Below are 23,684 nucleotides of genomic sequence, written 5' to 3'. Positions count from 1 at the left end.
GAAGGAAATTTTCACAACAAACAGTCACCGAACGGACCTGACGTACGTCCATCGGCTGCAGCTGCAGAGGTTGGAGGCTCCCACGGGACCGGTTGGTGGTACTCTTTCTCCCTATCTCCCTCTCTCTCTCTCTCTGGTCGCTCGTCGAATGGTGTGAAAGTTTTCTTCGGTGTTTTGACCTCCCGCGTGCGCAAAGAAAGTGCAGCCCGCTCGGTTCGCCAGTGTGTTGTTGCGTAAGATTTAAGGATCCACCGCGCAGTGAAAGTGTGTACGAAGCTAAGGCCCGGTTTTCAACCACTCAACCAATCGCACGCCGCAGTGGAAGTGGGTCGTGCGGAAGAGGTGTGCAGCAGCAGCAGCAGCAGCAGCAGCGTGGACCCGCGCACCAACCGGAGGAACCTCGAACGTCGCGCGCCAACGGAACCCGTAATCGGCGCTATCACGCCAACATGAGACTGTTCGCCGTAGCTCTGTTCGGAGCTGCAGTGTGTTTAGTAAAAGGTAAATCGCACACCACACTGACATCTTACCTTCTAGCGTCAATATCCTCCACTCCCGCGGAGGGTGGCTCCGTGACAGACAGAGTGGTTACGCCGGCTAGTTGCCAATCGGCTACACCGAGCGGATCTCCACCAAGAGCGTACTTAATATGCACGAGCGCAAAGTACTCTCTAAAACCCTACCTGAACGTTGCAATGAAGAAGAAAGTCAAACCGAGAATTCAAACCGACTATTATGTCAGTAATACAACCATTAAAATTCCAAAAACTATCAAAAAAAAACCACGAATGACGCTAGATCCACTCCACAGGATGGTGCCTTCCGTGTAATAACTATATTTTTGGGATGTCGATGTCCGATGACTGAAAGCCCCCATGGGATTTTCTGATACGGAAGAGAACCTTAGTTGCCGTTGCGGCTTTCAATGTTATTTGGAACATCTGATAAAAGCAATGCGAGGGGTCGTTAGTTTACGTCATAGAAAGTTATCCCTCCCGTGGACTATTTGGAGTCTAACCGCGCTATGGTCGGTAATTTATACACTCCATAAGATCGATCATATCGATGATAATGGTTTATAGCGTATAGACCTAGTGTCCCGGATGCCCTGGAACATCATTTTTTTTCTAATTCACAAACCGTTTGAAACACGTTTGATTTTTGACTGCGCGAAATCCAATGTGGAGTTTCCATAGCGAACTCCACACACGGCTCTGTTTGAATGTGCATTAGAAATCAATACGATTCGGGTGCCTCCCCATCAAGTTTAATGAGCAAACAAACCTTCAAAGCAAAAAGCAAGCACCTAGCGCACTTCTTTATGCGACATGCAAATATCCTGTTCGGGATAAACAAATAGACCGTACTAGTGTTGTGCCTAGTGAATCTTTCGACGAGATTCATTCATATGAATCTTTCACCTAACATTCATTCAGCTGGATTCTTTGCGGATTCGAATCTTCAAAGCTTAATGAATCTTTCGAAACCTTAATGAATCTTCACGAATCTCCACGATTCTGTCATTGGCGTGGACGGGCACTTTTCATCAGTTGATGTGTCTTTGGGGTTCATGAATCTCTAGAGGAAAGATTCATGAATCCCTAACACGCAAAGAATACTTCAGAATCATGAATCTGAATCTGATTTACACAACTCTAGACCGTACATAACCACCACCACACATGCGGCAAAGTGGATACCGCATGAGCTCACATTCGATCAGAAGCACCGTGTCACAAATCATTGAAAACGCTGGCGAAACTCCACGAATTGAGCTTCGAAGGGCTACCCCATCCACTGTATTCGCCAGATCTGGTCACCAGCGACTATTTTCTCTCTGCAGACCTGAAGAGAATGCTTGCGGGGAAGAAATTTTGCTCCAAACAGAGGCCTACTTAATAGCTAAAGATAAAAAATATTTAAAAAATGGCATACCAGCGCTATATGCGCTGCATCGCCCTCAAAGGCAATTATGTTGAATAAACAGATTGATTGAACCAAAAAAAAACATGGTTAGGACAACAACCTATCTACGCACCTGCCAACAAGGTTAAAAGACACGTTTTCCGAAACGTTTTCCACCTGTAAAGAAAAGAAAAGGAGTTGTGTAAATAATGTTGTAATGTAAAGCTAATGAAGTGGGCAATCTAGGTGATGCACGCAAAGAAAAAGTGTGCAATGCAATTGTAAATTGGTTGTATTTTACAGATAAGTAAACCGCCAACAAGGTCAGACCGAAGACGAACGGGAAGCAACAAATTCATGGCAGCACGCTTGCAAATCACGCCCTAATGCTGCCCATCCGCTGTAATCTAGGGAACATATTGTGCACACCGGGTTCAAAACTACTCCACCGGCACCAATCACCTTCCGCTTCGTCCAGCCTACCGGGCGTCGGTGTCGGTGGGCGACTTAATATTTCATTAGTTTCATCACGTTTTCCGCCTCACCGGATGCTCAACGCCCGAAGGCTCTCGATCTCGGGGCGGGCGGTACAAACCCACCCAAAACCCGGGTCCGGAGGTCACGTTCCGGAGATCAAGAAAACAATCCGGAGGGGGGCCACCACGGCGCAGCTGGCAGGTGGGGCGCGGGCCAGGGCGAGGTTAACGGGGGTAGGCTCAACGTGGCTTACCTGGTTTTTCCTCCGCCTCGGATTGCGGAATCTCCGAGCCAGTGTCCGACGATGCAGCGCGCAACATCCGTCGTACCACACGTTTGACACGGACCAACCGCCAAGGCGTCCCTCCCGGTGTCGATGCTGATCGAAAACAGCAATCGTTCGGTTCGGTTGTTTTGTGGCATTTTGTGCCTTCACCCCCTTCACCAAAGCGTATTCCGCGTTGTAAACCCAACGTCCAACGGCGGTCAACATTTGCCTAAACGCGAAAATACTTGGAGTTCCGTTGAGGCACGAACCATTTTGAAGGTTTGGAGACAAATTTGGTATGATTTAGGAAGCAAAATATTTACAGGAGCTGTTTTTTCGAGCTCCTCCTCGCCCAGCAACAAAGAGATTTTGTGCCGACCGAAACCGCTTTGAGTTCCAAATGATTGACTACTACAAACATCTTAAAGGTAGGCAGCGTCCAAGCAAGAATGGCTTACTGAAAGCCAAAGACGATGTTAGAAACAGTCTGGAGAGGGACAACTAGTAACTAAGTTCGGGAAGTAAGATCTAATGATCACAATCTACCAAATGGGCGCCAACGCCAAGGATGCTAAGCAAAGACCGTCGCAGGTTGCATCCGAAAGAGCCGTCAAGGAAATCGTCGACGTTCGCATGTGCTGTGCTGTTAGCTGTTCCGCTTTTGCGTCAACCGGCTGTCGGCATTGTGTTCCAAATTACCACACGCTGGCGGTGTTACAACGCTAACACGGAAGCGAATGCCATCGACACACCGCACTGGCCACAATTCGAAAGGTATGCGAGGCGTTGTCGATCGGCGTTTCGATTGTTTCCCTCTCCAGGAACGCATTGAGGCCTTTTTAGAGCGAGCACCTTCGCCCAAACCGCGACTTTACCACGATGTTTTCGCAAAGACCCCCTGTGGCCTGTATACTGCTGGCAGTGGATCGCGCTTCCACAGGTATTTCTGCTTCTTCAGAGCCCTCGTCCAAGGGGTACCTTCAGCAAGATCAAGTTCTCTATAGAGGTGCATTCCTATCTCCCTCCGGTACGCGTTTGGCCAGCAAATCGGAGACCTATAAACAAAACATACTTGTTACTGTTGATCTTGATTAAAGCTGGCTGACAACACTGACTGAGTTACTTGCATGTCGCTGTACTTCAAAAGCAGTCGAGAGAGATTAGGCCATATTGAGCTCCTTTCACACCCAATGTTTGCGGCGCTAATGTCGTTCCATTCACATCATGCTTGGTGGGATTTGGTTTTTACGATATATTTGTTGCAACTACAGCCGCTTCCACTTTCACGTCCACGTACACAGAGGTACCAGAGTGCATGCTGACCATTCCCGTGCATCCATGTGGTGCCTGTGCTTACGATGTTGCGCTGTTGATGGAGGATGGAGGAGGAGGAGTAGGTAGAGCTTTCTCGCCGATAAATTGGCCAGACGACGCCAGGCGGCCCCGCCAGTCTTTCCCCATCAGAATGCGAACTGGCCGAGCGGGCGATGGTTGCAAAGTAAATGCTTCCTCTGGTTTTTTCTCTTGCCAAAATACCCCCACAGGAGCTTGCATCACCCTCCCGAGAGATATCAACCACAACCACCACCCTGGCCTGCTTCAGAACTCATGGCTACACACACACACACACCCTGATGGGCGAGAGGGGTGGGCCGACGAGCGCTGGTAGTTTGACTGATTTCCACCGCGGCGACGAGGCCAGTCAAGCCGGTTTCATTACTTCATCCTTGGAAGACAAACTGCCCGCGCCGAGCTGCACCAAACCGAACGCAAATGGCACCCCACCCCCCTTCCCTCCAAGGTGTGTCAGGTCTCTAGCCTCTCAACAGCGCGCTGGTATTGTTTGTTTTCCATATTAGCGAGAAAGGAAGATGGAGGGGGGGGGGGGGGGGGGTTTGGGACTGTTATCGGGGCGCGGAAGTGTCGCTTTCGATTTCAATTTGCTGCTGCTGTTTTCTACTTTCCGGTTTGTTTTTTCTTTTCTTTTGTTTTTTTTTTGTAACAGCTCGAATGTCTCTTCTCCCCCCTTCCTTCATCGCATTTCCCTGTCGATTTCCCTTTCGATTCGATAACTACGGCCCCGCGCGCGCGTTCCCCGCCCCCCCCGTTCGGTTCGAATGCCTTTCGTCCAATTTCAACTCCAATTCCGGGGCTTTCGTTATATCATACAACAATCCCCCGGACGCTTCTTCGTCTCGGCCGGCGCGAAATATTAAAATATCTTCAATCCCTCTCGGATCGGTTGTAGTAAAAAAAAAACCGTGCGTGCATGTGAAAGGCGGCATTACCAAACAGCCGCGCGGGACGTCATACCAATATCTTTTTAATGGGCGAGAGAGTTCGGGCTCGGGAAATTCGAGCAAAGCCAAATTGCTCCGCAAACGGGAAATCGTCTCGCCGGAAGCGACAAAACACGGAAGAGCCGGATGAGCTGTTTTCTTTGACGTAGTTTTCACTTCTTATTTCACGTAACTATCATTATAATGCTGATAATTACGCTGATCTCGCTCGATGTACTCGAGAAGGTGGATTAAATGAAGTTGATGGAAGAATCATAGGTAACTAGTGGCCGATTCGCGTGCGTGATGAATTATTTGGTTTGGAGTCTGCCTTACACAGGCGACATTCACTTCTAGGCCCGCCGATGGCCTTCAGCTCTTGTTAGCATCTAACGAGTCCTGCGCGAGAAGAGATTGTTGTTCGCGGTGGAGTTCCTGACAGCCGGGTGGGGTTGAGGGGTTGGGAAAAGCAAGGAAAAGAAGCCGTGCCTAAGTGAGGCAACGGAGAGGCAACACCTTGCGTGCAACACTGCCCCAAACCCGGACCGTTCAGCTCGAATGCACACAACCGGCGGAGTGGAAACTCGCCGCAAAACAGCAGCTACATTGTTCATCTACTGTGAGCTGCCTTGGACGAGGGTAAAGCAAAACATTGGTGAATTTGTGCTTTGTGTCCGCAAAGTCTCGCATGCCAGCGTTGAGTCAATTTGTTTTCGCGTGGATCTTTCTTCCTCCATATCCATTACTCCAACTTCCCACCAGCTCAAGCTAATCCAAATAATCAAGTTTGCGTGCGTGCCACAACGTACAGTCGTAAGCAGCATATTCTCAAGGCATCAAAATGCATAAGTATAGTTAGAAACAGCCGCCCTCCCCCGCCCCCTCGGTTCGCCAGATTAACGATATGCAAAATTCGTAATCGTTCAAGGACGTGCCAAATTTTCACCTCGGTTCAAGTTTTTGCTCCACTCTTTTTAATCTCTGCCTCTGATGGTAGCGGCAAAAGCCGGGGTTCGCGCCCGCCGGAGCGGATCCCGCGAGACCTTATCCAATCGAGGAAATGGTGTTGAAACTGTCACCGGCGTACCACGCACGCCTAGCAACACCCAGCTTCTGGTTCGGGGCTTTCGCGTGCACATACGTAGGATGTCTCCGTTCCCCGTGCGGTTATACGTAACTATAAGGTCGGCTGCTCCTGTGTAGTCCACGGACGGGCACATATAGGAGACACCCGACGAGGCGCAGACCTTTGATGCCCGGCCGGAGCCATGCGGGATCCGAAAAATCGATTCAATCAGTCGGTTTTGCCTATATTTGCATAAATAGTAAACAACACCAATCAGACGAAAACCCACCTCGTAGTATTAGCATAATTTATTCCGGGCAACTTTTTCGGGCATTGCAAGGGGGGAGGGAGAAAAAAAGGAAATAAAGAAGAAAAACCCTGATGGCAGTGTGTTGAAAGTGGCATCTCCTTTTAAACGCCCGGTGTGATAATAGCACTCCACACACCGATGTGTGGCGCCCCCGAGCACTCACCAGACGGTCCTAGTGGTGTCGCGGACACGGGGGATCAGGCTGGAAGGTGGACCCGAGTGTTGGGAAAACATATCCCACTCCACCGACACCACACTTCGCGGCGTCGCTGGCTGTTGCTTGGAGCGACAGAATCTTCTGCCGCAGAACAGGAGGGGGGTTCCGCTACCGGGAACTAGCGCCTCCGTCCGCACATGCAACCTTTAAGGTTGCATTCTCGAAATCATACGCCTCCTCGACCTCGGAAGGAGGAGAAGGAGGATATTTTCGATAACATCAGGCCGGATGAGACCTTTTCCCATTATTTTCTTTTCTAATCAGCACCAACTGAAGGTACTGAGTGGTGCACTCATCAGAAGTTGGCGTAAATGAGGCTGACGCGCGAGGAAACGCTGCTCTTAAGCAACCTTAAACCTATCGGGGGGACTTTAGACGATGTCCACCGACAGTTGACCTACATAAGATTTTATTTAAGTGACGTAACGAATAGACGACAAATACCAACAGTCTTTTTAATTCTCACATTCGATGAGTTTTCGCAGAGACTCCACCACTTTTAAGGTGAAGTTACAGGAAGGAGGAGGACTGTTAGCCTTTTAATTAGCTCCTCAGACTGTTCTCTACCCGCCTCTTCGATTGGTTCAGTGTTGTTGTTGGTCCATTGTCTTCACGACCCAAGGCAAATGGCATAATCTAAAACCAGTGGCAGATAGCTATCTCAATTTGGAACACAGGCGAAGCAAAGGGCCCATTGCAAGGGCTATGCTGCGGAAAACTTTATTTTCACCCTCCCCAAAACCATAAGGAAGTCACTCGAGAGCAGAGTCCTCCAAGAGGTCCAACTCTGGCCAGATAATATGTGTTCTCGAAACTAAAATATATATACGAGGGCCGGGAACACAGTTTAGGTTATCTCCCAATGCAGTAACGCATGGGTTTTAGACTACTTCCTATTGGAGAATGTTACTTGTGTGTCTATCTATGACGAATCTATGTCTGTGCGTTTTTGTGTATGTGCCAACCGTTTATCTCATTTACCATCTTTCTGTTGCTGAAGAAAACTACAAAACAGAAACGAAAGACCCCGTCTCCTCTAACCTGATCATGTACTGTGTGCGCTGACCCCCGTTCACCTCGATATCTTTTTCCGTGCCTCGTTTCAGCTCAGCAGAATAAGGAAGAGAAGGAATTCAAATGTCCCATCGAGCAGGGCAACGGAAACTTCGCTGACCCGGTGACGTGCCGCCGATTTTATCAGGTATGTAGCCGCTACCGACGCACATTCTCTATGTTAGGGCTGCCGAATGGCGTCGCTCCCGCCGAAGTTATCTGCGATCACATCCATCTGACACTGATGTATTTTTCGGGACTGGAGGAGGTGAGCGCCAACCTCTAGCGCATCTTCAATTATTAGCCAAAAGTATGCAAGAAGCACTTTAGCTTGCGGCTACCTCAGATGCCTTCATCCCACATGAAGCTTAAATCAGTAGAGCATTGTGGTCCCGAGGGGAATGGTGGTACGGGGTACTAGTTAATCTATTCACCCAAAAGCCTGCCCCAAATGGGGGGACAGACACAGACAGTTTTGGGTCTTCCAGAGTGTCCAGATGGAATGGCAATTTCATGAGCAACGAACCAACCTGCCCGACCAAAATGCAACAGCGACCGGCGGCAAAAGATCGGTTACGGTCCGGTTACCACCATGGTCGGTGTATGGCCTATTTTCCGCCCCGCCCCGGAGCACACATTTCCTCTGTCGTCGTCAGCAAATGTGCAAGGTCGAAGACAAAAGCAAGACATCCTACCAAACCCTGGAAGGACGATCTCTCTCTCTCTCTCTTTCCCCCTCTCTCACTTGAACCATCAAAACGATCCACACACAGACATGGAAGAGCTCGAAGGTCAGAGGCGTCCCCGAACCGGTCGAAACGGCAAGGAAACGAGTTCGGGCGTGCTAGTGAACTTTACTTTATATCATCTCCTGCTCGCTTGGTCATCCCTCAGACGGCACCAAAATAAAAAAAAAACAGGAAAAACGACGTGTTGGCTCATGCCAAGTGGCATTAATTGCACCGTTCGAAGCCGGGGCTCTACGCGACGAAATGATCACTCGAATGGTACACCACACCCGCGGTTTGCTTGTCTTTTTTGTAGCAACATATCGCTCTGTAAATCTGACGATGGAAAGAGACCTGAAAGTGACGCTCCGGGCGAAGAAAGTAAGAAGACATGGACCGACGGGGCCCAATGACAGACTGGTCCTCGGCCGGATGACATTTCTGGGCTGCAAAACATATATCGAACCCATGGCCAACAGGTTCAAACCCCCTGTGTGCGGCGATCGTCTTCATAACCAACCAGTTGTCGGTGGCTTCGGCGATGCTCTGCTGCAGCCCAAAAGGTTATGCGCTTATTTACTCTTCCCTTTCCTCCCGGTGGCCTGCCTGGGCATGAATATTCACAAGCACCGGCTATTAATAGGTAGGTTTTTAGTTTAGCAGCACACCCAAGACACCTGCGTTGAGTCGTAAACAAAAAACGATAGAAGGGGAACCATACGTCGCAGGCTTTGACAGCAAAAGGATGTTGGGTCGCGTTTTGTTCCTAAACCAAACTTCACGCGACCGCGCTTGACAACGGTTGAGATGGGTGGAACAAAAAAAAAACAAAATGCGCCCCTAAAAGCGCCCTACATGATAGGTCACGCCAGGACCGGGGCCGGGAAAACCGGCGCGTGCAAAAATATGTCAGTGATAGGAGCCATTACAACACCGCGCGCTGCAACAAGAAGGACAAAAAAGATAAACAGCTCCATAATTTGATCTTGTACCGTAAGCTGTAGGATGGCGGAAGGGTAGTGGAAGGACGGAGGAGAGGGAAGAAGAAGCTGGACCCGTTGGGCGATCCGACCCCGGCAAGCCCGAAGGGCGTTACATCCAAACGTAATCAACATAAATTCCCTTCGCCCAACCTTTGGCCGACGGAGGAAGCTTCTGGCTTCGCGGTGTGGACAACACTCCCCATTGCCCCTCCCGTCTCGCCGGTGCAAAAATCAGCGCCGGGAAAATGTGTAATGACAGGGCGACACACACACACACACACAGGAGCGAGAAAAAAAGAAACGCTCGAAACCGCCCTTAGCAGCAGCTACCGCAATTATTCGTGGCGTTTATTTGTTTTGTGAGTGTTTTACTTTCGTTGCCTTTTTTTCTCTTTCTCGTGGTTTCTTTATCATTTTCCGCTCCCAAAACCGTGTAGCGAACACCTTCTCAGGATGGGGATGAAGAAGAAAAAAACAAACCAACATCACCCAAGATGGACAGCGAAAAGTGTGTCCGAAGGAAAAAATAACCACTAAAACAAAGGAAATGGCATCTTCTTTAATCGTACATTATCGTCGCCTGGGCCTACCTGAGCCGACCATCAACGACACGGGGTGGGGATGGTGGTGGAGGCAGGGCTGCGCCCACTCACCTTCCCTCACCCGCATTCCAGCACAGTGATCTTTCCAAGAGCAGTGCACTTCGTCACGCCAGAAGCATGAATGATAATAATTACATTCGCGAAACTTTTATTACTATCTCCGACCCAGGCATTGCTCGCAGCCGTTTCGCGACCGGGATTCGGGGGATTGGGAGGTAGAGGGGGGGGGGGGGCCTTTTCGCATTCACAATCGGGTTTTCCTTCTTCCTTTCCCTCCTCCCTCCAGACACGCTTTTCTTTTTGTTTGCTTCTCCAGCTTCCTTCCTTCCACTCGCAACGCAACGTCACCGGGGGACACTTTTTCCGGCCCTTTGTTTTTTTTTTAAGGTTCTTCTGTTCTACTTCTGCGTGTCAATCTGCTGGGCACTTTGCGAACACGGTGGCGGTGCAGCAATTGCTGTGCCCAAGAAGCGATAGAAGAAAAACAAACGGTCCAAATACTTTGGACACAGAACGGCGAAGGGCGAAAGATGCAAGTGAAATGGAAAAACACACAAAAAAAACTAGATTCGTGTGGCGTTGCTAACGCCCGTCGGTTGCAGAAAGTTGCGTTCACAAGCAACGCTCCACGGACCGCTCCTATGCCGTCCGCCTGCAGGTTCTGAACCTCGAGCCACTGGAACTGGGATGGCGTGTTGCCCAAGCCATCCCTATCTTTGGACGTTAGTTTCCATCCTTGAACTTATAACCCATCACGCCCACTAAACACCTCGTCCTCTTCTCGCCCCGGCGAGACGTTGTATCAGGTTCGGTACTTACCTTGTACCTTGCCCCTTATCTTGTACATCGCAAAGCTCTGGCCTCTGATCAATAAACTTTAATCTGCAAAAAAAGAGAAACATTATCAGTGAAAGCGATCAAATGACAAGAGTAAAAATCAACCCACATGCTCAAATAGCTATTTAAGAAACTTCATATTTACCTAATGTTTAGCTTCTTCTTCTTCGTGTTTGTCCGTAAAGACAAATTATTCTTCATTCTAAAAAGTTTACACGAATGATTTTGAGCCTCACTTTTTACAATCACAATCACAATCACCTGTGAAAAAGAACAGAGAAAAGAAAACAAAAAACATGTTAGTAAACAAATTGCACAAATTGTTGCAAAGGAAGGATCTAGGGCCTAGATTCTAGGCCTGGCCCGGGAGCATAAAACGTAGTTTAATCATCCCTTCCTTTCTCGATCTGCTTCTTGAGGAGTCAACAGCCAGTGACATCCGTCTTCCCCGACCTTCACACCGCTGGTACATCCAGCGAGAAATTGCAAATGTTTAATGCCACAAGATTTAAAAGTTGCCACAAGCTTGGCATGATTATTTCTCGCTCCAGTCGCGCGCTCTCCAGCGCCATTCGGCTTATTTTATTTTATAGCGTTTAGTTCGGGTCAGCGAAACGTCTTGCCGGTGCTAAAACCGACGGCTCGCGGGGACGCCTCAGCTTTGGGGCACTTTGCCGCCCGGCTGCGATTACTTCCCTAATCTACTGCCGCAACCCCGGCGGAGCAGGTGGTCCAGCCAGAAGCGGCAACGTGCTTAAGTCCAGGCCAATTGGTAGACAACTACCCACGATATACATATGTACGAAAATATATACGTATATATATATACTTAAAATCAAAAAGAAGTAGACAAAAGAAAAGCTCTCTAGCCGGATTCCGGTAATGGATGGAAATTTTCATTCCGGGTCGCCTCCGATTCACCCGTTGTTGGCGTAAGCCAGTCGACCTCCCCAATTCGAGCGGCAGATGTTTGGCTTCCCTTGGGAGGGGGTTGGGGAAGGGTATGGGGGGATTGGGAGAAAAAAGGCGAACAAAAAATACGGCCGATGGTATGGGTAGGATTGCTTTTAAAATTCGGAGAAGCTGCAAGGATGCTGAAAGCACAAGCACACCGGACGAATCTGGCACGAGGGCACGTCAGCAATTTCCGACGGTTCACACAAACGCTGGCGGGCTGCGCAGGGGAACGCTGGCGGGGCGGTACAGGTAAGGCATGCCGGGCAAATTTAAAGTAAGTTCAGCTGGACATTAAAACTTCCAACCCTCCCCTCGTCCGTTCTCGGAAAAGACGAAATATAATCAGTTGAACTTTTAGGGTAATGTGCCTAGCATGTGGGATGCTGTGCTTGTGTGTATGTGGGTGCGTGTTAGAAACGCTTCACTTTTCTAACGTTAGCTGTCAATTCGGCCAAAGCACATTCGGGCGAGCTGATCATTCGCGAGAGGAATGATAAGCAAAAACAGATACCGCCGAAATACGAACGTTGACGATCAGCTGATCGCAGGGTTCATTCGCCGAGAAGCCGGAACCGTCGACCAGGGTCAACACTTAACCAGTACGCATTCGAGCGTAGCGGTGCTTTGTGAACGATAACAGGCAATAAAGTCACTAACATGCTCGCTTGTTTCTTGCACAGTGTGTGTTTAAGCTATTACAGCCGTATTATATGGCAGGTGTTATAACACAGCAAGTGTGTTTCCTTCATAGACGGACAGACGAGCAGGATTTAGATGTATCCAAAGTAAATATTGTAAGCAAATCTGATGTGCACATGGATTCTATCCGGTAATAGGTTGCATGATTTGTTTCAGCTCTTCCAGTTAGCCAAAGATGCCAGAAAAACAAAAACTCCCGTTCCAAGCCCATACGAACACAGCAATGAGACTTAGAAGGTGGCGTATAAGGCTGCAGGAACATCATAATAATTATCCTATACGACAGCCCCGGCCGCAAGCAGTATAGTTTCGCGGATGGCCATCCAGCAGAGATGCTTCACGAGCACGAATCTGTGCTCAGTGTTGGTGTGAGTGTGTGTGCGCATTTTAAAGGACGAAAGGCGAGCAAAGCATCCCGACCCCTTCCCGCAGGCATGGGGATGCTGTAAAAGTAAATTTTTAATATCCGTTCTGGCCCTCCTCTTACCCGAGGGCAGTTGCTGCGCATCGGTACGAACGGAGGATGTGTCCTCGATGGCCAGAGCGCGAAGGCATGGGGTGCGGCGGTTAGGCAATAGAGAGAACGAAAATACTGGGACTCGCTGCCTGGAGTGCGCCAAGTTATGACTTCAGATTATGGAAGCGCACGCATTCATTTAATGAGATCGGACGTACGGCTTTACCAGTTTGAGCTCCACTCACTACTCATGTGTGATTGTGTGTGTTCTTGTGTGTGTGTAGTGATAGGCAGCATATCCGGGAAAGCCATCTTACTTTCCTCATACAGTTGTCAACTGCGGGCCAAGGCAACTGCAGCCAAACACTCGCCGGGATGGAGAACCGCACGACATTGGCCTTACAAGTGGCCTCTACCGTTCGGAAAGCGTGTAGTGACACAATAACTAGCGTTTCTGCTACTGATGTGTTTATTTATTTTGCTTTCCACCATTCCCCATTCCCCGTCTAATCTTCTCTTTCTTTTTCTTTTCTTTACTTTCGTTGCAAATTGTACGTCTTCGGTGCCGCCATCCCAAAAACCCAAACCCTGGCGAACGGAAACCTCCTGGACCTGGACGAACCCGATACTGAACAACACACACACATACGGACGGACGGACGGACGGACGCGCAGTGTGTTGATGGATTTCCGTACCTAAATCGCTGCCCATCCGGCCTGTACTTCGATGACATCCAGAAGTACTGCACATTCAAGGCAGAGGCCAAATGCGGCCCGCTTGCGGCAAGTAAGTAGTAGTTCGTACACTGCGCTAGAAGTATGCTTTCTCCCGCTCCCTCTCTCTATACGGGAGGGCACAGACAACCCTGCCATAGCAACCAAAGGAACAGTACAGAGGGAGCTGAGCAGGCAGGGAGGCATGCCCTACCCTGACGGTGACCCCGAAATAGTGTCCCATTGGTTGTGCTTGATGTTAAATACAATTTCCTGTCCTTCTGATTCTCTTGGCAACACACCGTCTGACGACTGGGTTTTCCTCTCCTCCCCACGTTTTTTTTCTTCTCCTCCGTTTCTTCCTTACAAATCGGTATCGACCGAACGTTTATAAAACATGAAAATACGACCCACGGCATATGTGCACGGACACGCGGACGGCACCAATTGCAGCACCGACGGCAACAACCGAATCTCCGATCGATCTGGCGAGAAAGTGTGATCACAGCGAGTGTCAGCTGCCGTACTGCTACTGCAACAAGGACGGCACGCTGATCCCGAAGGGTCTGGACCCGGAAGAGGTAGGTATCTTCGGCGGGATGGGAGTGTTTAACTAGTAGTTGTACAAATTTCCACTTACTATATCTCAGCAAGTAAACAAAACACATGAAAAATAGCAATGCTGCTTTCGATTGTAAGATTCATGGCATATTTCAAATACTAATATTTATAGAAAATATATGTGATAAAAATACTTTGTAGGATTGAATTCCAATGCGCACATCACGCTCACCAACTTCACGTGTATATATATTTCGACATTCTGTGGGTAATAATATTGGGGAGATTTTTATTTGGTGTTTTTGCGCCAAAAAGAAAAAGCAATAAAAACAGACACACAGTTGGTGAGTTTTCTTTGCCCTATCGGAGGCGCCCAAATCGCACCGTTCCGGTTGCATTTTCGCGATGCAGCAGCGTTTTTTGGGGTTACAGTTGCCTAAATTGGACTGGCAGCAAGAGCCGAATGGTTCAATCTTGATATTACCTCAATCCTCATATCGGAGTCCAAGGCCTCTCGTGTGCTGGTGCAAAAAAAATGGCTTCTGGCGTTGTTGGTGCGATAAAAGAGTACGGGGGAAGGGGAGGGGGGTTAAAAAAAAGTAGCATCAACCAACCGAGTCGTCGCGGCTGGTTTTCCAAATCGGATGCAAAAGAAAAGAAACCCCTCCCTGTACGTAGAGCCTAGCCTGCAGCGCGCAAAAGGATGCAAAAGGAAAGCGGCCAAATAAACCATGCGTTCTCGGGTGCAGCAACACATGCAGTGCGCTGCAAACGGCGTCACAAGACAACTAGGGCCAGACATTCGACCAGCGGCAGCAACAGTAGTGGCACCATACATTGCTACTTCAAGCGGAGCGAACCCTCGGAACAAGGTCGCACCACACCACGTACCGGTAAAAGCAGGCGGAAAACAAGACAAAAAAAATCCTCAAAATCCCACCGTTCCCCTTCGGAAGGCGAGAGACATCCAGGGAACACCAGATATAGCTTCATTACATTCGATCTGCCCCACCTGGCCAAGTACGGCGCTCTATAGCATTCCGACAGACTCAGCCCGAGAAACAGCACACAAAAAAGATCAACCGGCATCCCTAACCCGGCATCGGAAGCTGGAAAATAAGTAATCTGCCTAACCTAAACCCGTCCCCTCGAACCGAAGGCCTTCGGTAGCTTACTTGATGTTCCGCGCTCTGCTCTGCTCTGGTGTACCATCGCCCACATTTTATATGTTTCACTGTGCACGCTTGCCGCAATTTTCTGGCAAGCATCCCGACGACAGGCTCGAAATCTAAAAACGGAAAAAGAAAGCAAAGAAACAACAAATAAGAAACAATAGCTTTTTCCTGGTCACCGGAGGTAGTATAGCATGCTGCAGGCGTGTCGATTGAAAATCACTATCGGTAAGAAAGATCGGTCTGTGGCACAACACACTGTACCGTACTCTGGCAGTAGATGTTCTACATTATTTTTACAAAATAAAAAAAAGTCTTACATAGAATACCCGCAAATGACCTAACCAACATCTAAACTGTTGTATAAATTTCACAAATATAGCACATCCCAAGAGACCTGCTGTTTGACACTAGCTAACTCAGCACACATGTATCACAATCAATTCATCGAAAATTGATCACATCTCTGAGAGGTTCAGCTAGACGCCTAAATTGAAAAAAAACATTTGAAGAAAATCGTACAAATAAAAACAAATTGCACGGATATTGGCAACAAACAAGCTTAACAAACACAACCTCATTGAGGTGATACATTTGCCGACACATAGATTCACTGATCCTATACTGGATGCTATCGAAACCTATCGAAGAAAATGGCCAGCTAGCTTCCTGAACTAGCCCACTGTGTGTTTGATGTTCGATAGTTACCAGAAGCAGCCCTTTTTTGTGTTGATAGGCATGTGATTATCAGCTCGTTTGCATCGCACACTCAAACCCACACCCACCGATGATCGGCGTTCCAGATTTCAGGTGGGCGCGCCCAAAACCGAACCTTAGATGCTTCTGGTGCTTTTCAGCGTGGCCGTGGTTAAGATTACGGGCAGTGCAATAGTCAGGCCGGCTCCGTATCTAGATAACCATACTCGCCAGTCTCACCCACCCATGGCTTACGATGGGAAAGTTGTTTGCCGTTGTTTGTCCTTGCCGGTGGAGCATCATATGCAGCGGCAGATACGGCCGAGATTCTTAGGCAGCCATCCGCAGGCAGCATTACAATCGAAGCGAAGAATCTGAATTGCTACCTGCTTATCCTTGCACGAAAGATGCAGCCTCTGGAAGCCCGACACTGTCACTTGGGACTTCCGTAATCTGCAATAAGCTGTTACACCATTACACTGGCCAACAAGACTGAGCGAGTTTGTTCCAATTTGCTCGGTGACCGGTTCAACCGGTAATTTAAGTAAACAAAACATACAAGTGACAAGCAAAGCTCTCAAGTAAAAACGGATGTTTTATGAATTATTAATTACGAACAATTAATTACCTTGCTAGGGGTGAAAGTTCGCCTTAATCAAGCAAACAATGTAAATAGCTAATAACAATAATAAGAATAATAGTAATAAAAGATATAGGGATAGTCATTTGTATAAATGGAATGCAAATCGCGACACGGCCATCGACTTTAAAATGCGCTTGCGAATTGAAATCCTAATTCAGTGCGTTACTTTAGTGTTGTAAAAACCAGCAGACGCTATGCTCATTCTTACTATGCGATTTAGAACATTAGCAGTTAGCAGCATTGCATATTTTCTGTTATTTTGATTTCGTGTTGTACTTCATCGTTTACACAGACCTATAATCGCTTTCCCTTCATCCGCACAGACTCCGCAAATTATTCTACTGACGTTCGACGGTGCCGTCAACCTAAACAACTATGAGCACTACCGGAAGGTGTTCAACGGCAAGCGCAAGAACCCGAACGGTTGCGATATCAAGGGAACCTTCTTCATCTCGCACGAGTACAGGTAAGACGGCCACGCAAAACTTATCCCCCGTGTCCTTTAGCAGTGCAACGAAACACACTTTCATCGATTGCATCGTGGAGAAAGTGGCAGCAAAGTGGTGAGGGCGGCAGAAGGGATAATCCCATCTGATTAACCAAAACACGGAAAGAAAAAAAAAGGTAGACGCCGAGAAAACGGTCTCGCGGAATCGTTTAATCAACGCGGAAGCGTTGCGAAGTGCAAAAAAAGGGCTTTACTTCAGCCCGCGCACATATTCTCATTGCCAGCTCGGAAGGATGGATGGCTTGGAAAGGCGCAGATGTGGCAAAGAATGATCATTTTAACACCTTCGCTCGATGCACTTACATTTGACAAACATCCGACGCCCCCGGTGGTAACGCGACAAACGGCTACAATATGTCCCAGCGTTCTCCAGGAGAAACACGAGCGCGGGCGACATTGCACATTTGGCATGCCACCTCCGCGCCCCAGTCCGCGCAATAGCTGTGCGCCTAGAACGAGGAACTCATTACAGTGAAAGCTTTGTATCATTTAGCAGAAACGTTACTCACCGCCTTCGGTGCAGGATACGGTGCGCTTTAGGAATGTCCGATTTAAACGGCTCATTATGCTGCTTAACACTTCTCCGCCCGCATCACTCACACTCCACATGGCGGCCCGGATCCAAGATGGCCATATTTTAAGCCGGGAAACATAGACATTGTACCACGAGCTGCAGCTACTCCTTGCCGACACATCTAAAAATAAGAGTAGAAAAGAAGGGAACCATTAAACGCAACGTTCGGTAGCCGTTACACGTCTCTGCCATAGTTTCACCACAACCGGAAATACAAGCAGCAGCTTCCCAACAGATGGGGGTTTGGTTTGGTATGGGGGACATTACTGAGCGTGACTGCCCGTTTGAATATAGCCATTTGACGCTGCCGTATTCACCGCCGGTCAATTCTCGCCCTCAGCCTCGATCGGGTTTTGTACAAAACGGCAATAAAGAAAGGGCCAGAGACGCTTTTCATCGCCCGCGGGGAAGGACATCGCTACGCTGGCTTCAGCCCGTCGACACGATGGTACCTCGAAGAAAGGCTCGTTTTTAAAAGACACTTCTAACGGTCAATGGCAAGAGCGAAGCGAAGAAGAAAATCCCGAATGCGATAGATTAAGAACGATGGGTGGTTTTTCTTGTGTGCACACAGACTGTGAGCAACCAACTTGAGCAAACGCGCTCGAAGAAAACATTACTTAACGGTAAGTGCAGATTTTGGCAGATTTTTCACCATCCGCTCATAACCCTCGCCAAGGCGTCGGGTCCGTCTTGGGTAACCGGAAACGCCCCGGGGAGCGAAAATAGTCACCGTGCAAAGACACCTTTGCGCAATATGATGTGGGCAAACGTCGCCATTGAAGGGAGTGTCAGCAAGCAAGCGAGCAAAAGAAAGGCGAGAGAAAAATGGGAAAAACAATCATGGTGCCGCCGCCTATGGTGCGCTGCACATCAACGAATTGCCTTCTGCCCCCGCAGCACCATCCTGGGTGGGGAAGGCGAGAGGTTTGCACCTGTGCGGGTGAAAGCGGGACGCCGCCGGTTGGCAGCTAGCATCGGTGGCCGAGTCAGGGAAAGGATACGCCGAAATGCAAAGCGCTGCCCCACGCCCAGGGTGGGGTGGTGGTGAGCGGGGCGCGGCCAGAGATCGAGCGCGGCAAGCGAGCATTACTTCACCATTAAAAATGAAAAATTGTGCAATAAATTCTTCTAGCTTTTTCCCCCCCATAGCCCCCGGGAGCTATGTTTGATAGTTCCTTTTTTTTCCTCTCTGCCCGGCTTCTCTTCATCATTTTCAACAAAGACCGGGCCCGGGGTTTATGTGGGGCCACCACCAAGGGAGAAGAAGGAAAAAAAACGCACGCCTAAACTAGCAGTGGAAATTGTCTTTGTAAGTTTGCCCACCGGTTTTTTTTTTGCTCTCTTTCTCTCCCTTTTGTTGCCCCCTTTTGTGTCCTTTCTCGACGATTTTATCCTTGCCATTACTTTCGAGCGCACGCGAAACGCAGCCGGGTCCTTTGTGGCAGGTTCCATTTCCCTCTTGATTCGATTTTTTTCTGTTTTTCGTTTTTTCCCCCTTTTTCGGCCCGCTCCGGTTGCAGGCGCCCACCCATTTTACTTTTACATTTCATCCATCCTGAATTCATCCCGAACGGTGCTCACCTTTATCCGTTCGCCAAATCATTTGCGTCCCCGGCAGCAAGCAAAAGACGGAGAGAAGAATAAAAAAAAAAACAAGAAGCCCGCTGAGTTTGCTCGCTTTCAACTGTTAAATACGGCAAATCGTCGTCCGAGCCCCAGCCAGACTCCGGTTCCCCATCTTCAGTTCAATAAGGTTCTGGATGAGGAAGGTTGGGAGAAAAAAAAATAGAAAAGCAATCACATGAAGGAATGCATCAGCTTCTTTTCAACAAGCGGAAAGAAAGTGCCCGAGAAGTGTGCCGCCAACGCACACATTGTCGTTGCACGTTGGCCGGGGTTAGGGAGGGGGGGGGGGGGGGGGGTTGGTCGCCGGGAAAAAGGGTTTTTCATAATCCATTCCCGTTCTTTTACTACCCTTTTATACGACCGTCACGCGAATAGGTGCGAAATTTCATTGCATCATCGCGGAGGCGAACGATAACCAACCCCCGCCGGATATCCTTCCGACGAACGCGAAGGGCAGCGCAATCGTTTAGTGATGAAATGAGCCCCACTAACTGGCGGGAAATCGATTCAATTTCAACTCAATTTCCTACTGCCCTTCCGCGCGTGGGTGCCACACCAGACCGATGCTCAATGTATCTTGTCACATTCCGTTCCAGCAACTACCAGCAAATTCAAACCCTGGCGAACGACGGACACGAGATCGCGGTCGAAACCATCTCGCTGCAGATGGGCCTGCAGGACAAGGGCTACGAGGAGTGGGTCGGCGAGATGATCGGCATGCGCTCGATACTGAAGCACTTCTCCAACGTCTCGGCGAACGAGGTGAACGGCATGCGGGCGCCGTTCCTGAAGCCGGGCCGCAACACGCAGTACAAGGTGATCGAGGACTTCGGCTTCATCTACGACAGCTCGATCAGCGTGCCGCCGAGCCCGATCCCGGTGTGGCCGTACACGCTCGACTACAAGATACCGCACGAGTGTAAGAGCGGCACCTGCCCGACCAAATCGTTCCCCGGCATCTGGGAGGTGCCGCTCAACGCGCACTTCGTCGAGAGTTACGAGGGTGGCCACTGTCCGTACATGGACCAGTGCGTGCTGCACAATCACGACGCGGAGGAGGTGTTCGCCTGGCTGCAGGAGGACTTCGAGCGCTACTACTACCAGAACAAGGCCCCGTACATGATGCCGTTCCACACGAACTGGTTCCAGATCAAGGAACTCGAGAAGGGTCTGCACAAGTTCCTCGACTGGACACAGACGATGTAAGTAGGCACCGGTTTGCTTTACAGCATACACACTAACAATCTTCCTCTCTCTGTGCCAGGCCGGACATATGGTTCGTCACGGTTACGCAAGCCCTGACCTGGATAACCGACCCGAAGACGAACAAGCAGCTCGGTGGGTACGAACCGTGGAACTGCAAGAGCAAAACGACGCAAACCCCCAAGCCGTGCAACATCTCCAACAAGTGCGCGCTGGCGTTCAAGGAGCCCACCTCGAACATCAGCGACACGCGCTACATGGAGACCTGCTTCGACTGCCCGGCGGTCTACCCGTGGCTGGGCGATTCGCACGGTTCCGGCATTCCCGGCCGTGACAACTACATTGACCAGTCGGAGGGCGGGCCGGGAAGTGCCGCCAGCGGTCGCGAACAAGGCGAAGACGAGGAGTAGTAGCAGCGTGACGGTTAAACGAGCTGCAGCTTACTCCGACAGATGAGCGAACGTGGGACGCGTGGGACAAAACAGCACGTTCCCGTCTGCGCGCGAAATAAAAATCAAAATTGCTAAAACAGCTCGGCGCTGCCCCTTGATCCTATTTTAGGAATAACCTTTTTTTATAACATTCAAACACGTAACGGGTTTGCTCTTCTTAACGTTTTACTATCACGCTGTCGTGGTTACCGGCGATTCGATCACCGGTGTACCCGCTAAACCGAAACGTTGTCCAATAGCGTGTAACAAACATAGAAAAAAAAAGTAAAATAAACAATCGAAAGGACAAACTACAATCCTTTCTCAACATTTCTTCAAGCGTTTAAATATTGATTGTAAAACGCTGTGTTGTAAGAATTGGGATTGAAGATCCGAAACGTCTTCTTTGAAACGAACTTTGGAGAAACTGCTTCAACCCAGGGCTATGTGTGTAGCTTTTAACGAAGCCTACGATGTATTTGACTTCAACTTGACACAGGCCAGCTTTCGTGAACGTCTCAGGCAAATAGCCTAAATCTAACACCAACATTCATGTAAACCCAGAGTTCGATGAATTATCAATAAATATGAATATGAATATGAATGTGAATATGAATATGAATATGAATGTGAACATAAATATAAAGGAGTAAAGAAAATATTGATACACCCGCTTTTTAAATCACTGTTTTGCTTGCGTGTGCATCAGAAATTGGCGAGTCTACGAAAATAGTGCAGTGGTTTGTGTTGTGAAGTGCTGTTTGTTGTGTTTTTTTGTGTATCTTAACATCATAATCTGTCCTGGCACAGATTAGATCTAAAGTCGTTCGACTGTGAATAAATGAAAATGAAACAAACCCACTGTCTCGAAATCATCAACGGTTTCTAATTAATTTAAAATGTAATGGTTGCTGATAATTACCGAGAGCCTTCACACACGGGCAAGACCAAGGCAAGATTTTTTTTACACTTCCAAGTAGCTTTTCAAGTCTTGGTCTTGTCTTGGCAGGCTTTGACGATAGTCTGTAGGCACTTTTACACAACATTTCGGACATTAAGATTGAACGAACAGTATTCGTTTACGAATCAAATATTAATATAATAAAGCTCACTATTAACCTTCTTCGAGATGAATTCGCCTTTCTGAGCATAGGTTTAGAATTCGTCCGTCATACGTAGAACTGTGGTTAGTCTACAGGTTGCACAGTGCGCAGCAAAACAGATCGCGGTGTCAATCGTTGATGAGGTTAAACGCTTTTTCTACACACCGTGTATGGTGCCGTGTATGGTACCGAGCAGGACGAGTGACGGATGCTCGACACCATACATGGTGTGCAGGAAAAGCCCTTTAGTCAACAATTAACACTTTACCTTGCTCATCCGCCTCCGGGGATGGTGCAGTCTGATAGGGTCATCGGACGTCCAATTGGGCGTCTCCGAGGACCTCCACCGGGTGGTCCGCCACCATCGCTTCCGTTACCTCTACGCGTATCGCGACTGTCAGATCCGGCGCTTTGATTGAAGTCCAGCATCGTACGGAAGCTGTGGGAAATTCGATACAAGAACGCATTATTAGTATGTTAAGAAAGAGAGTACAAAAAACAAGATAACAGCTCGTAAAACTTACAACATGAGAATAAAGTTGAAAAAACCTGTCATAATGTCCTTGAGCCGCTCCAAACTCCATGGCCGCGCTTCTTGAACAGCGCCGTCTGAAAAGGATCGAAACAAAACGTAGCACATCGATGTTACATATTTGTTGTGATAACAATGCATACGCCGTATTATACTAACTTCGTGAAATGTACACCATTTTCACGAGCCTTCACCAAACAATTCACAGTATCGAATCACAGAAATGGCAGAAACGCCATCATGCACCTAAACTATTTATTCACTCAGCCGGAAACGCAATAATGATTTGTCATGACATGACATGACAGAAAACAAGACTAGAGTTGGAAAATGGAATCTGACTCAGTAAAAGGATCGAATCCATTGCAATCTGATTCCATGGTTTGGTGGTACAAGATGAAACCATTTTGATTTGACGGTTCAATCTCCACAAGATACACTAATAAACGTAAATATTAGAAGCTGATAAGAATAAACATGCATGAAAATAACTTCAAAATTAATTTAGTAATATGCAAAACTTTCTCGGATGTTTCGAATGTGTTATTTCTAATGTTTAATTACCTTGTGACAGCGTTGACATCCCAGTTAATTTCCCGTTGCCCGTTGTTGCAGCGCCGGAAGTTCCGGTAATGGGAACAATATCAACCTTCGCCTTTTGGGTCGAATGTTCGGGCAGGGTGCTTTCCGGGTCGTGGCGGGCCGACTGTAAGAACTGACATTGAAATTGAATTGAAAGATTTATCGGATGTATTATCGACGACTGAAATTGCTAAAAAGATACAAAAACAAGCCCGGAAAACACTACACCAATGGCCAATGAATTCACTTCACGATCACTTGAATTCGGTCTCCATTTCCGCGTCACCTAATATAAAACGCTTCAAATGTGACACTGAAAAATGCGTGTGATTTTTGACTGCATTGTTTCGTTGCTTCTATTTATCAAATGTAATGCGCAATGGATTATGCGGAAAGCCTTATAAAATCGCGCGTTGGGTACGGTTTTACAATGATTGTCCTCGCATGATATTTCATCAGCCTTATGGCATCACTGTCGCAAAGGATTCCCTGAGCATT

The 23,684-nt window shown here is 48.4% G+C and overlaps 2 protein-coding genes across 2 annotated transcripts; one reads left to right on the top strand and one right to left on the bottom strand.

Moving 5' to 3' along the window:
* Nucleotides 1-449: 449 nt before the first annotated feature.
* LOC131290359 (chitin deacetylase 1) lies at nucleotides 450-21,066 on the top strand. Its single transcript, XM_058319508.1, has 7 exons — nucleotides 450-501; nucleotides 7,629-7,723; nucleotides 13,514-13,625; nucleotides 14,006-14,133; nucleotides 16,948-17,090; nucleotides 19,932-20,537; nucleotides 20,600-21,066. Exons 1-7 carry the CDS (start codon nucleotides 450-452, stop codon nucleotides 20,946-20,948), a joined length of 1,485 nt encoding a protein of 494 aa, XP_058175491.1. The 3' UTR covers nucleotides 20,949-21,066.
* A 977-nt stretch (nucleotides 21,067-22,043) lies between these two features.
* LOC131290944 (selenoprotein K-like) lies at nucleotides 22,044-22,782 on the bottom strand. Its single transcript, XM_058320134.1, has 3 exons — nucleotides 22,764-22,782; nucleotides 22,597-22,681; nucleotides 22,044-22,511 (listed from the first exon to the last, which is right to left on the bottom strand). Exons 1-3 carry the CDS (start codon nucleotides 22,780-22,782, stop codon nucleotides 22,346-22,348), a joined length of 270 nt encoding a protein of 89 aa, XP_058176117.1. The 3' UTR covers nucleotides 22,044-22,345.
* Between the last annotated feature and the right edge of the window lie 902 nt (nucleotides 22,783-23,684).

Source organism: Anopheles ziemanni, chromosome X (assembly GCF_943734765.1).
Source record: "Anopheles ziemanni chromosome X, idAnoZiCoDA_A2_x.2, whole genome shotgun sequence".
Classification (NCBI taxonomy): domain Eukaryota; kingdom Metazoa; phylum Arthropoda; class Insecta; order Diptera; family Culicidae; genus Anopheles; species Anopheles ziemanni.
The sequence above is the reverse complement of the archived record's forward strand: the minus strand, read 5'-3'. Positions and strand labels throughout refer to the sequence as shown.

Excerpts from the sequence above, each read along its gene's own strand:
- LOC131290359 (XM_058319508.1), top strand. The coding sequence starts at position 450 with ATGAGACTGTTCGCCGTAGCTCTGTTCGGAGCTGCAGTGTGTTTAGTA. Across the intron at positions 13,626-14,005 it reads ATGCGGCCCGCTTGCGGCAA|CACCGACGGCAACAACCGAA; the intron begins GTAAGTAGTAGT and ends CACCAATTGCAG. Across the intron at positions 17,091-19,931 it reads TTCATCTCGCACGAGTACAG|CAACTACCAGCAAATTCAAA; the intron begins GTAAGACGGCCA and ends ATTCCGTTCCAG.
- LOC131290944 (XM_058320134.1), bottom strand. Across the intron at positions 22,512-22,596 it reads TTCAACTTTATTCTCATGTT|CTTCCGTACGATGCTGGACT; the intron begins GTAAGTTTTACG and ends AATTTCCCACAG.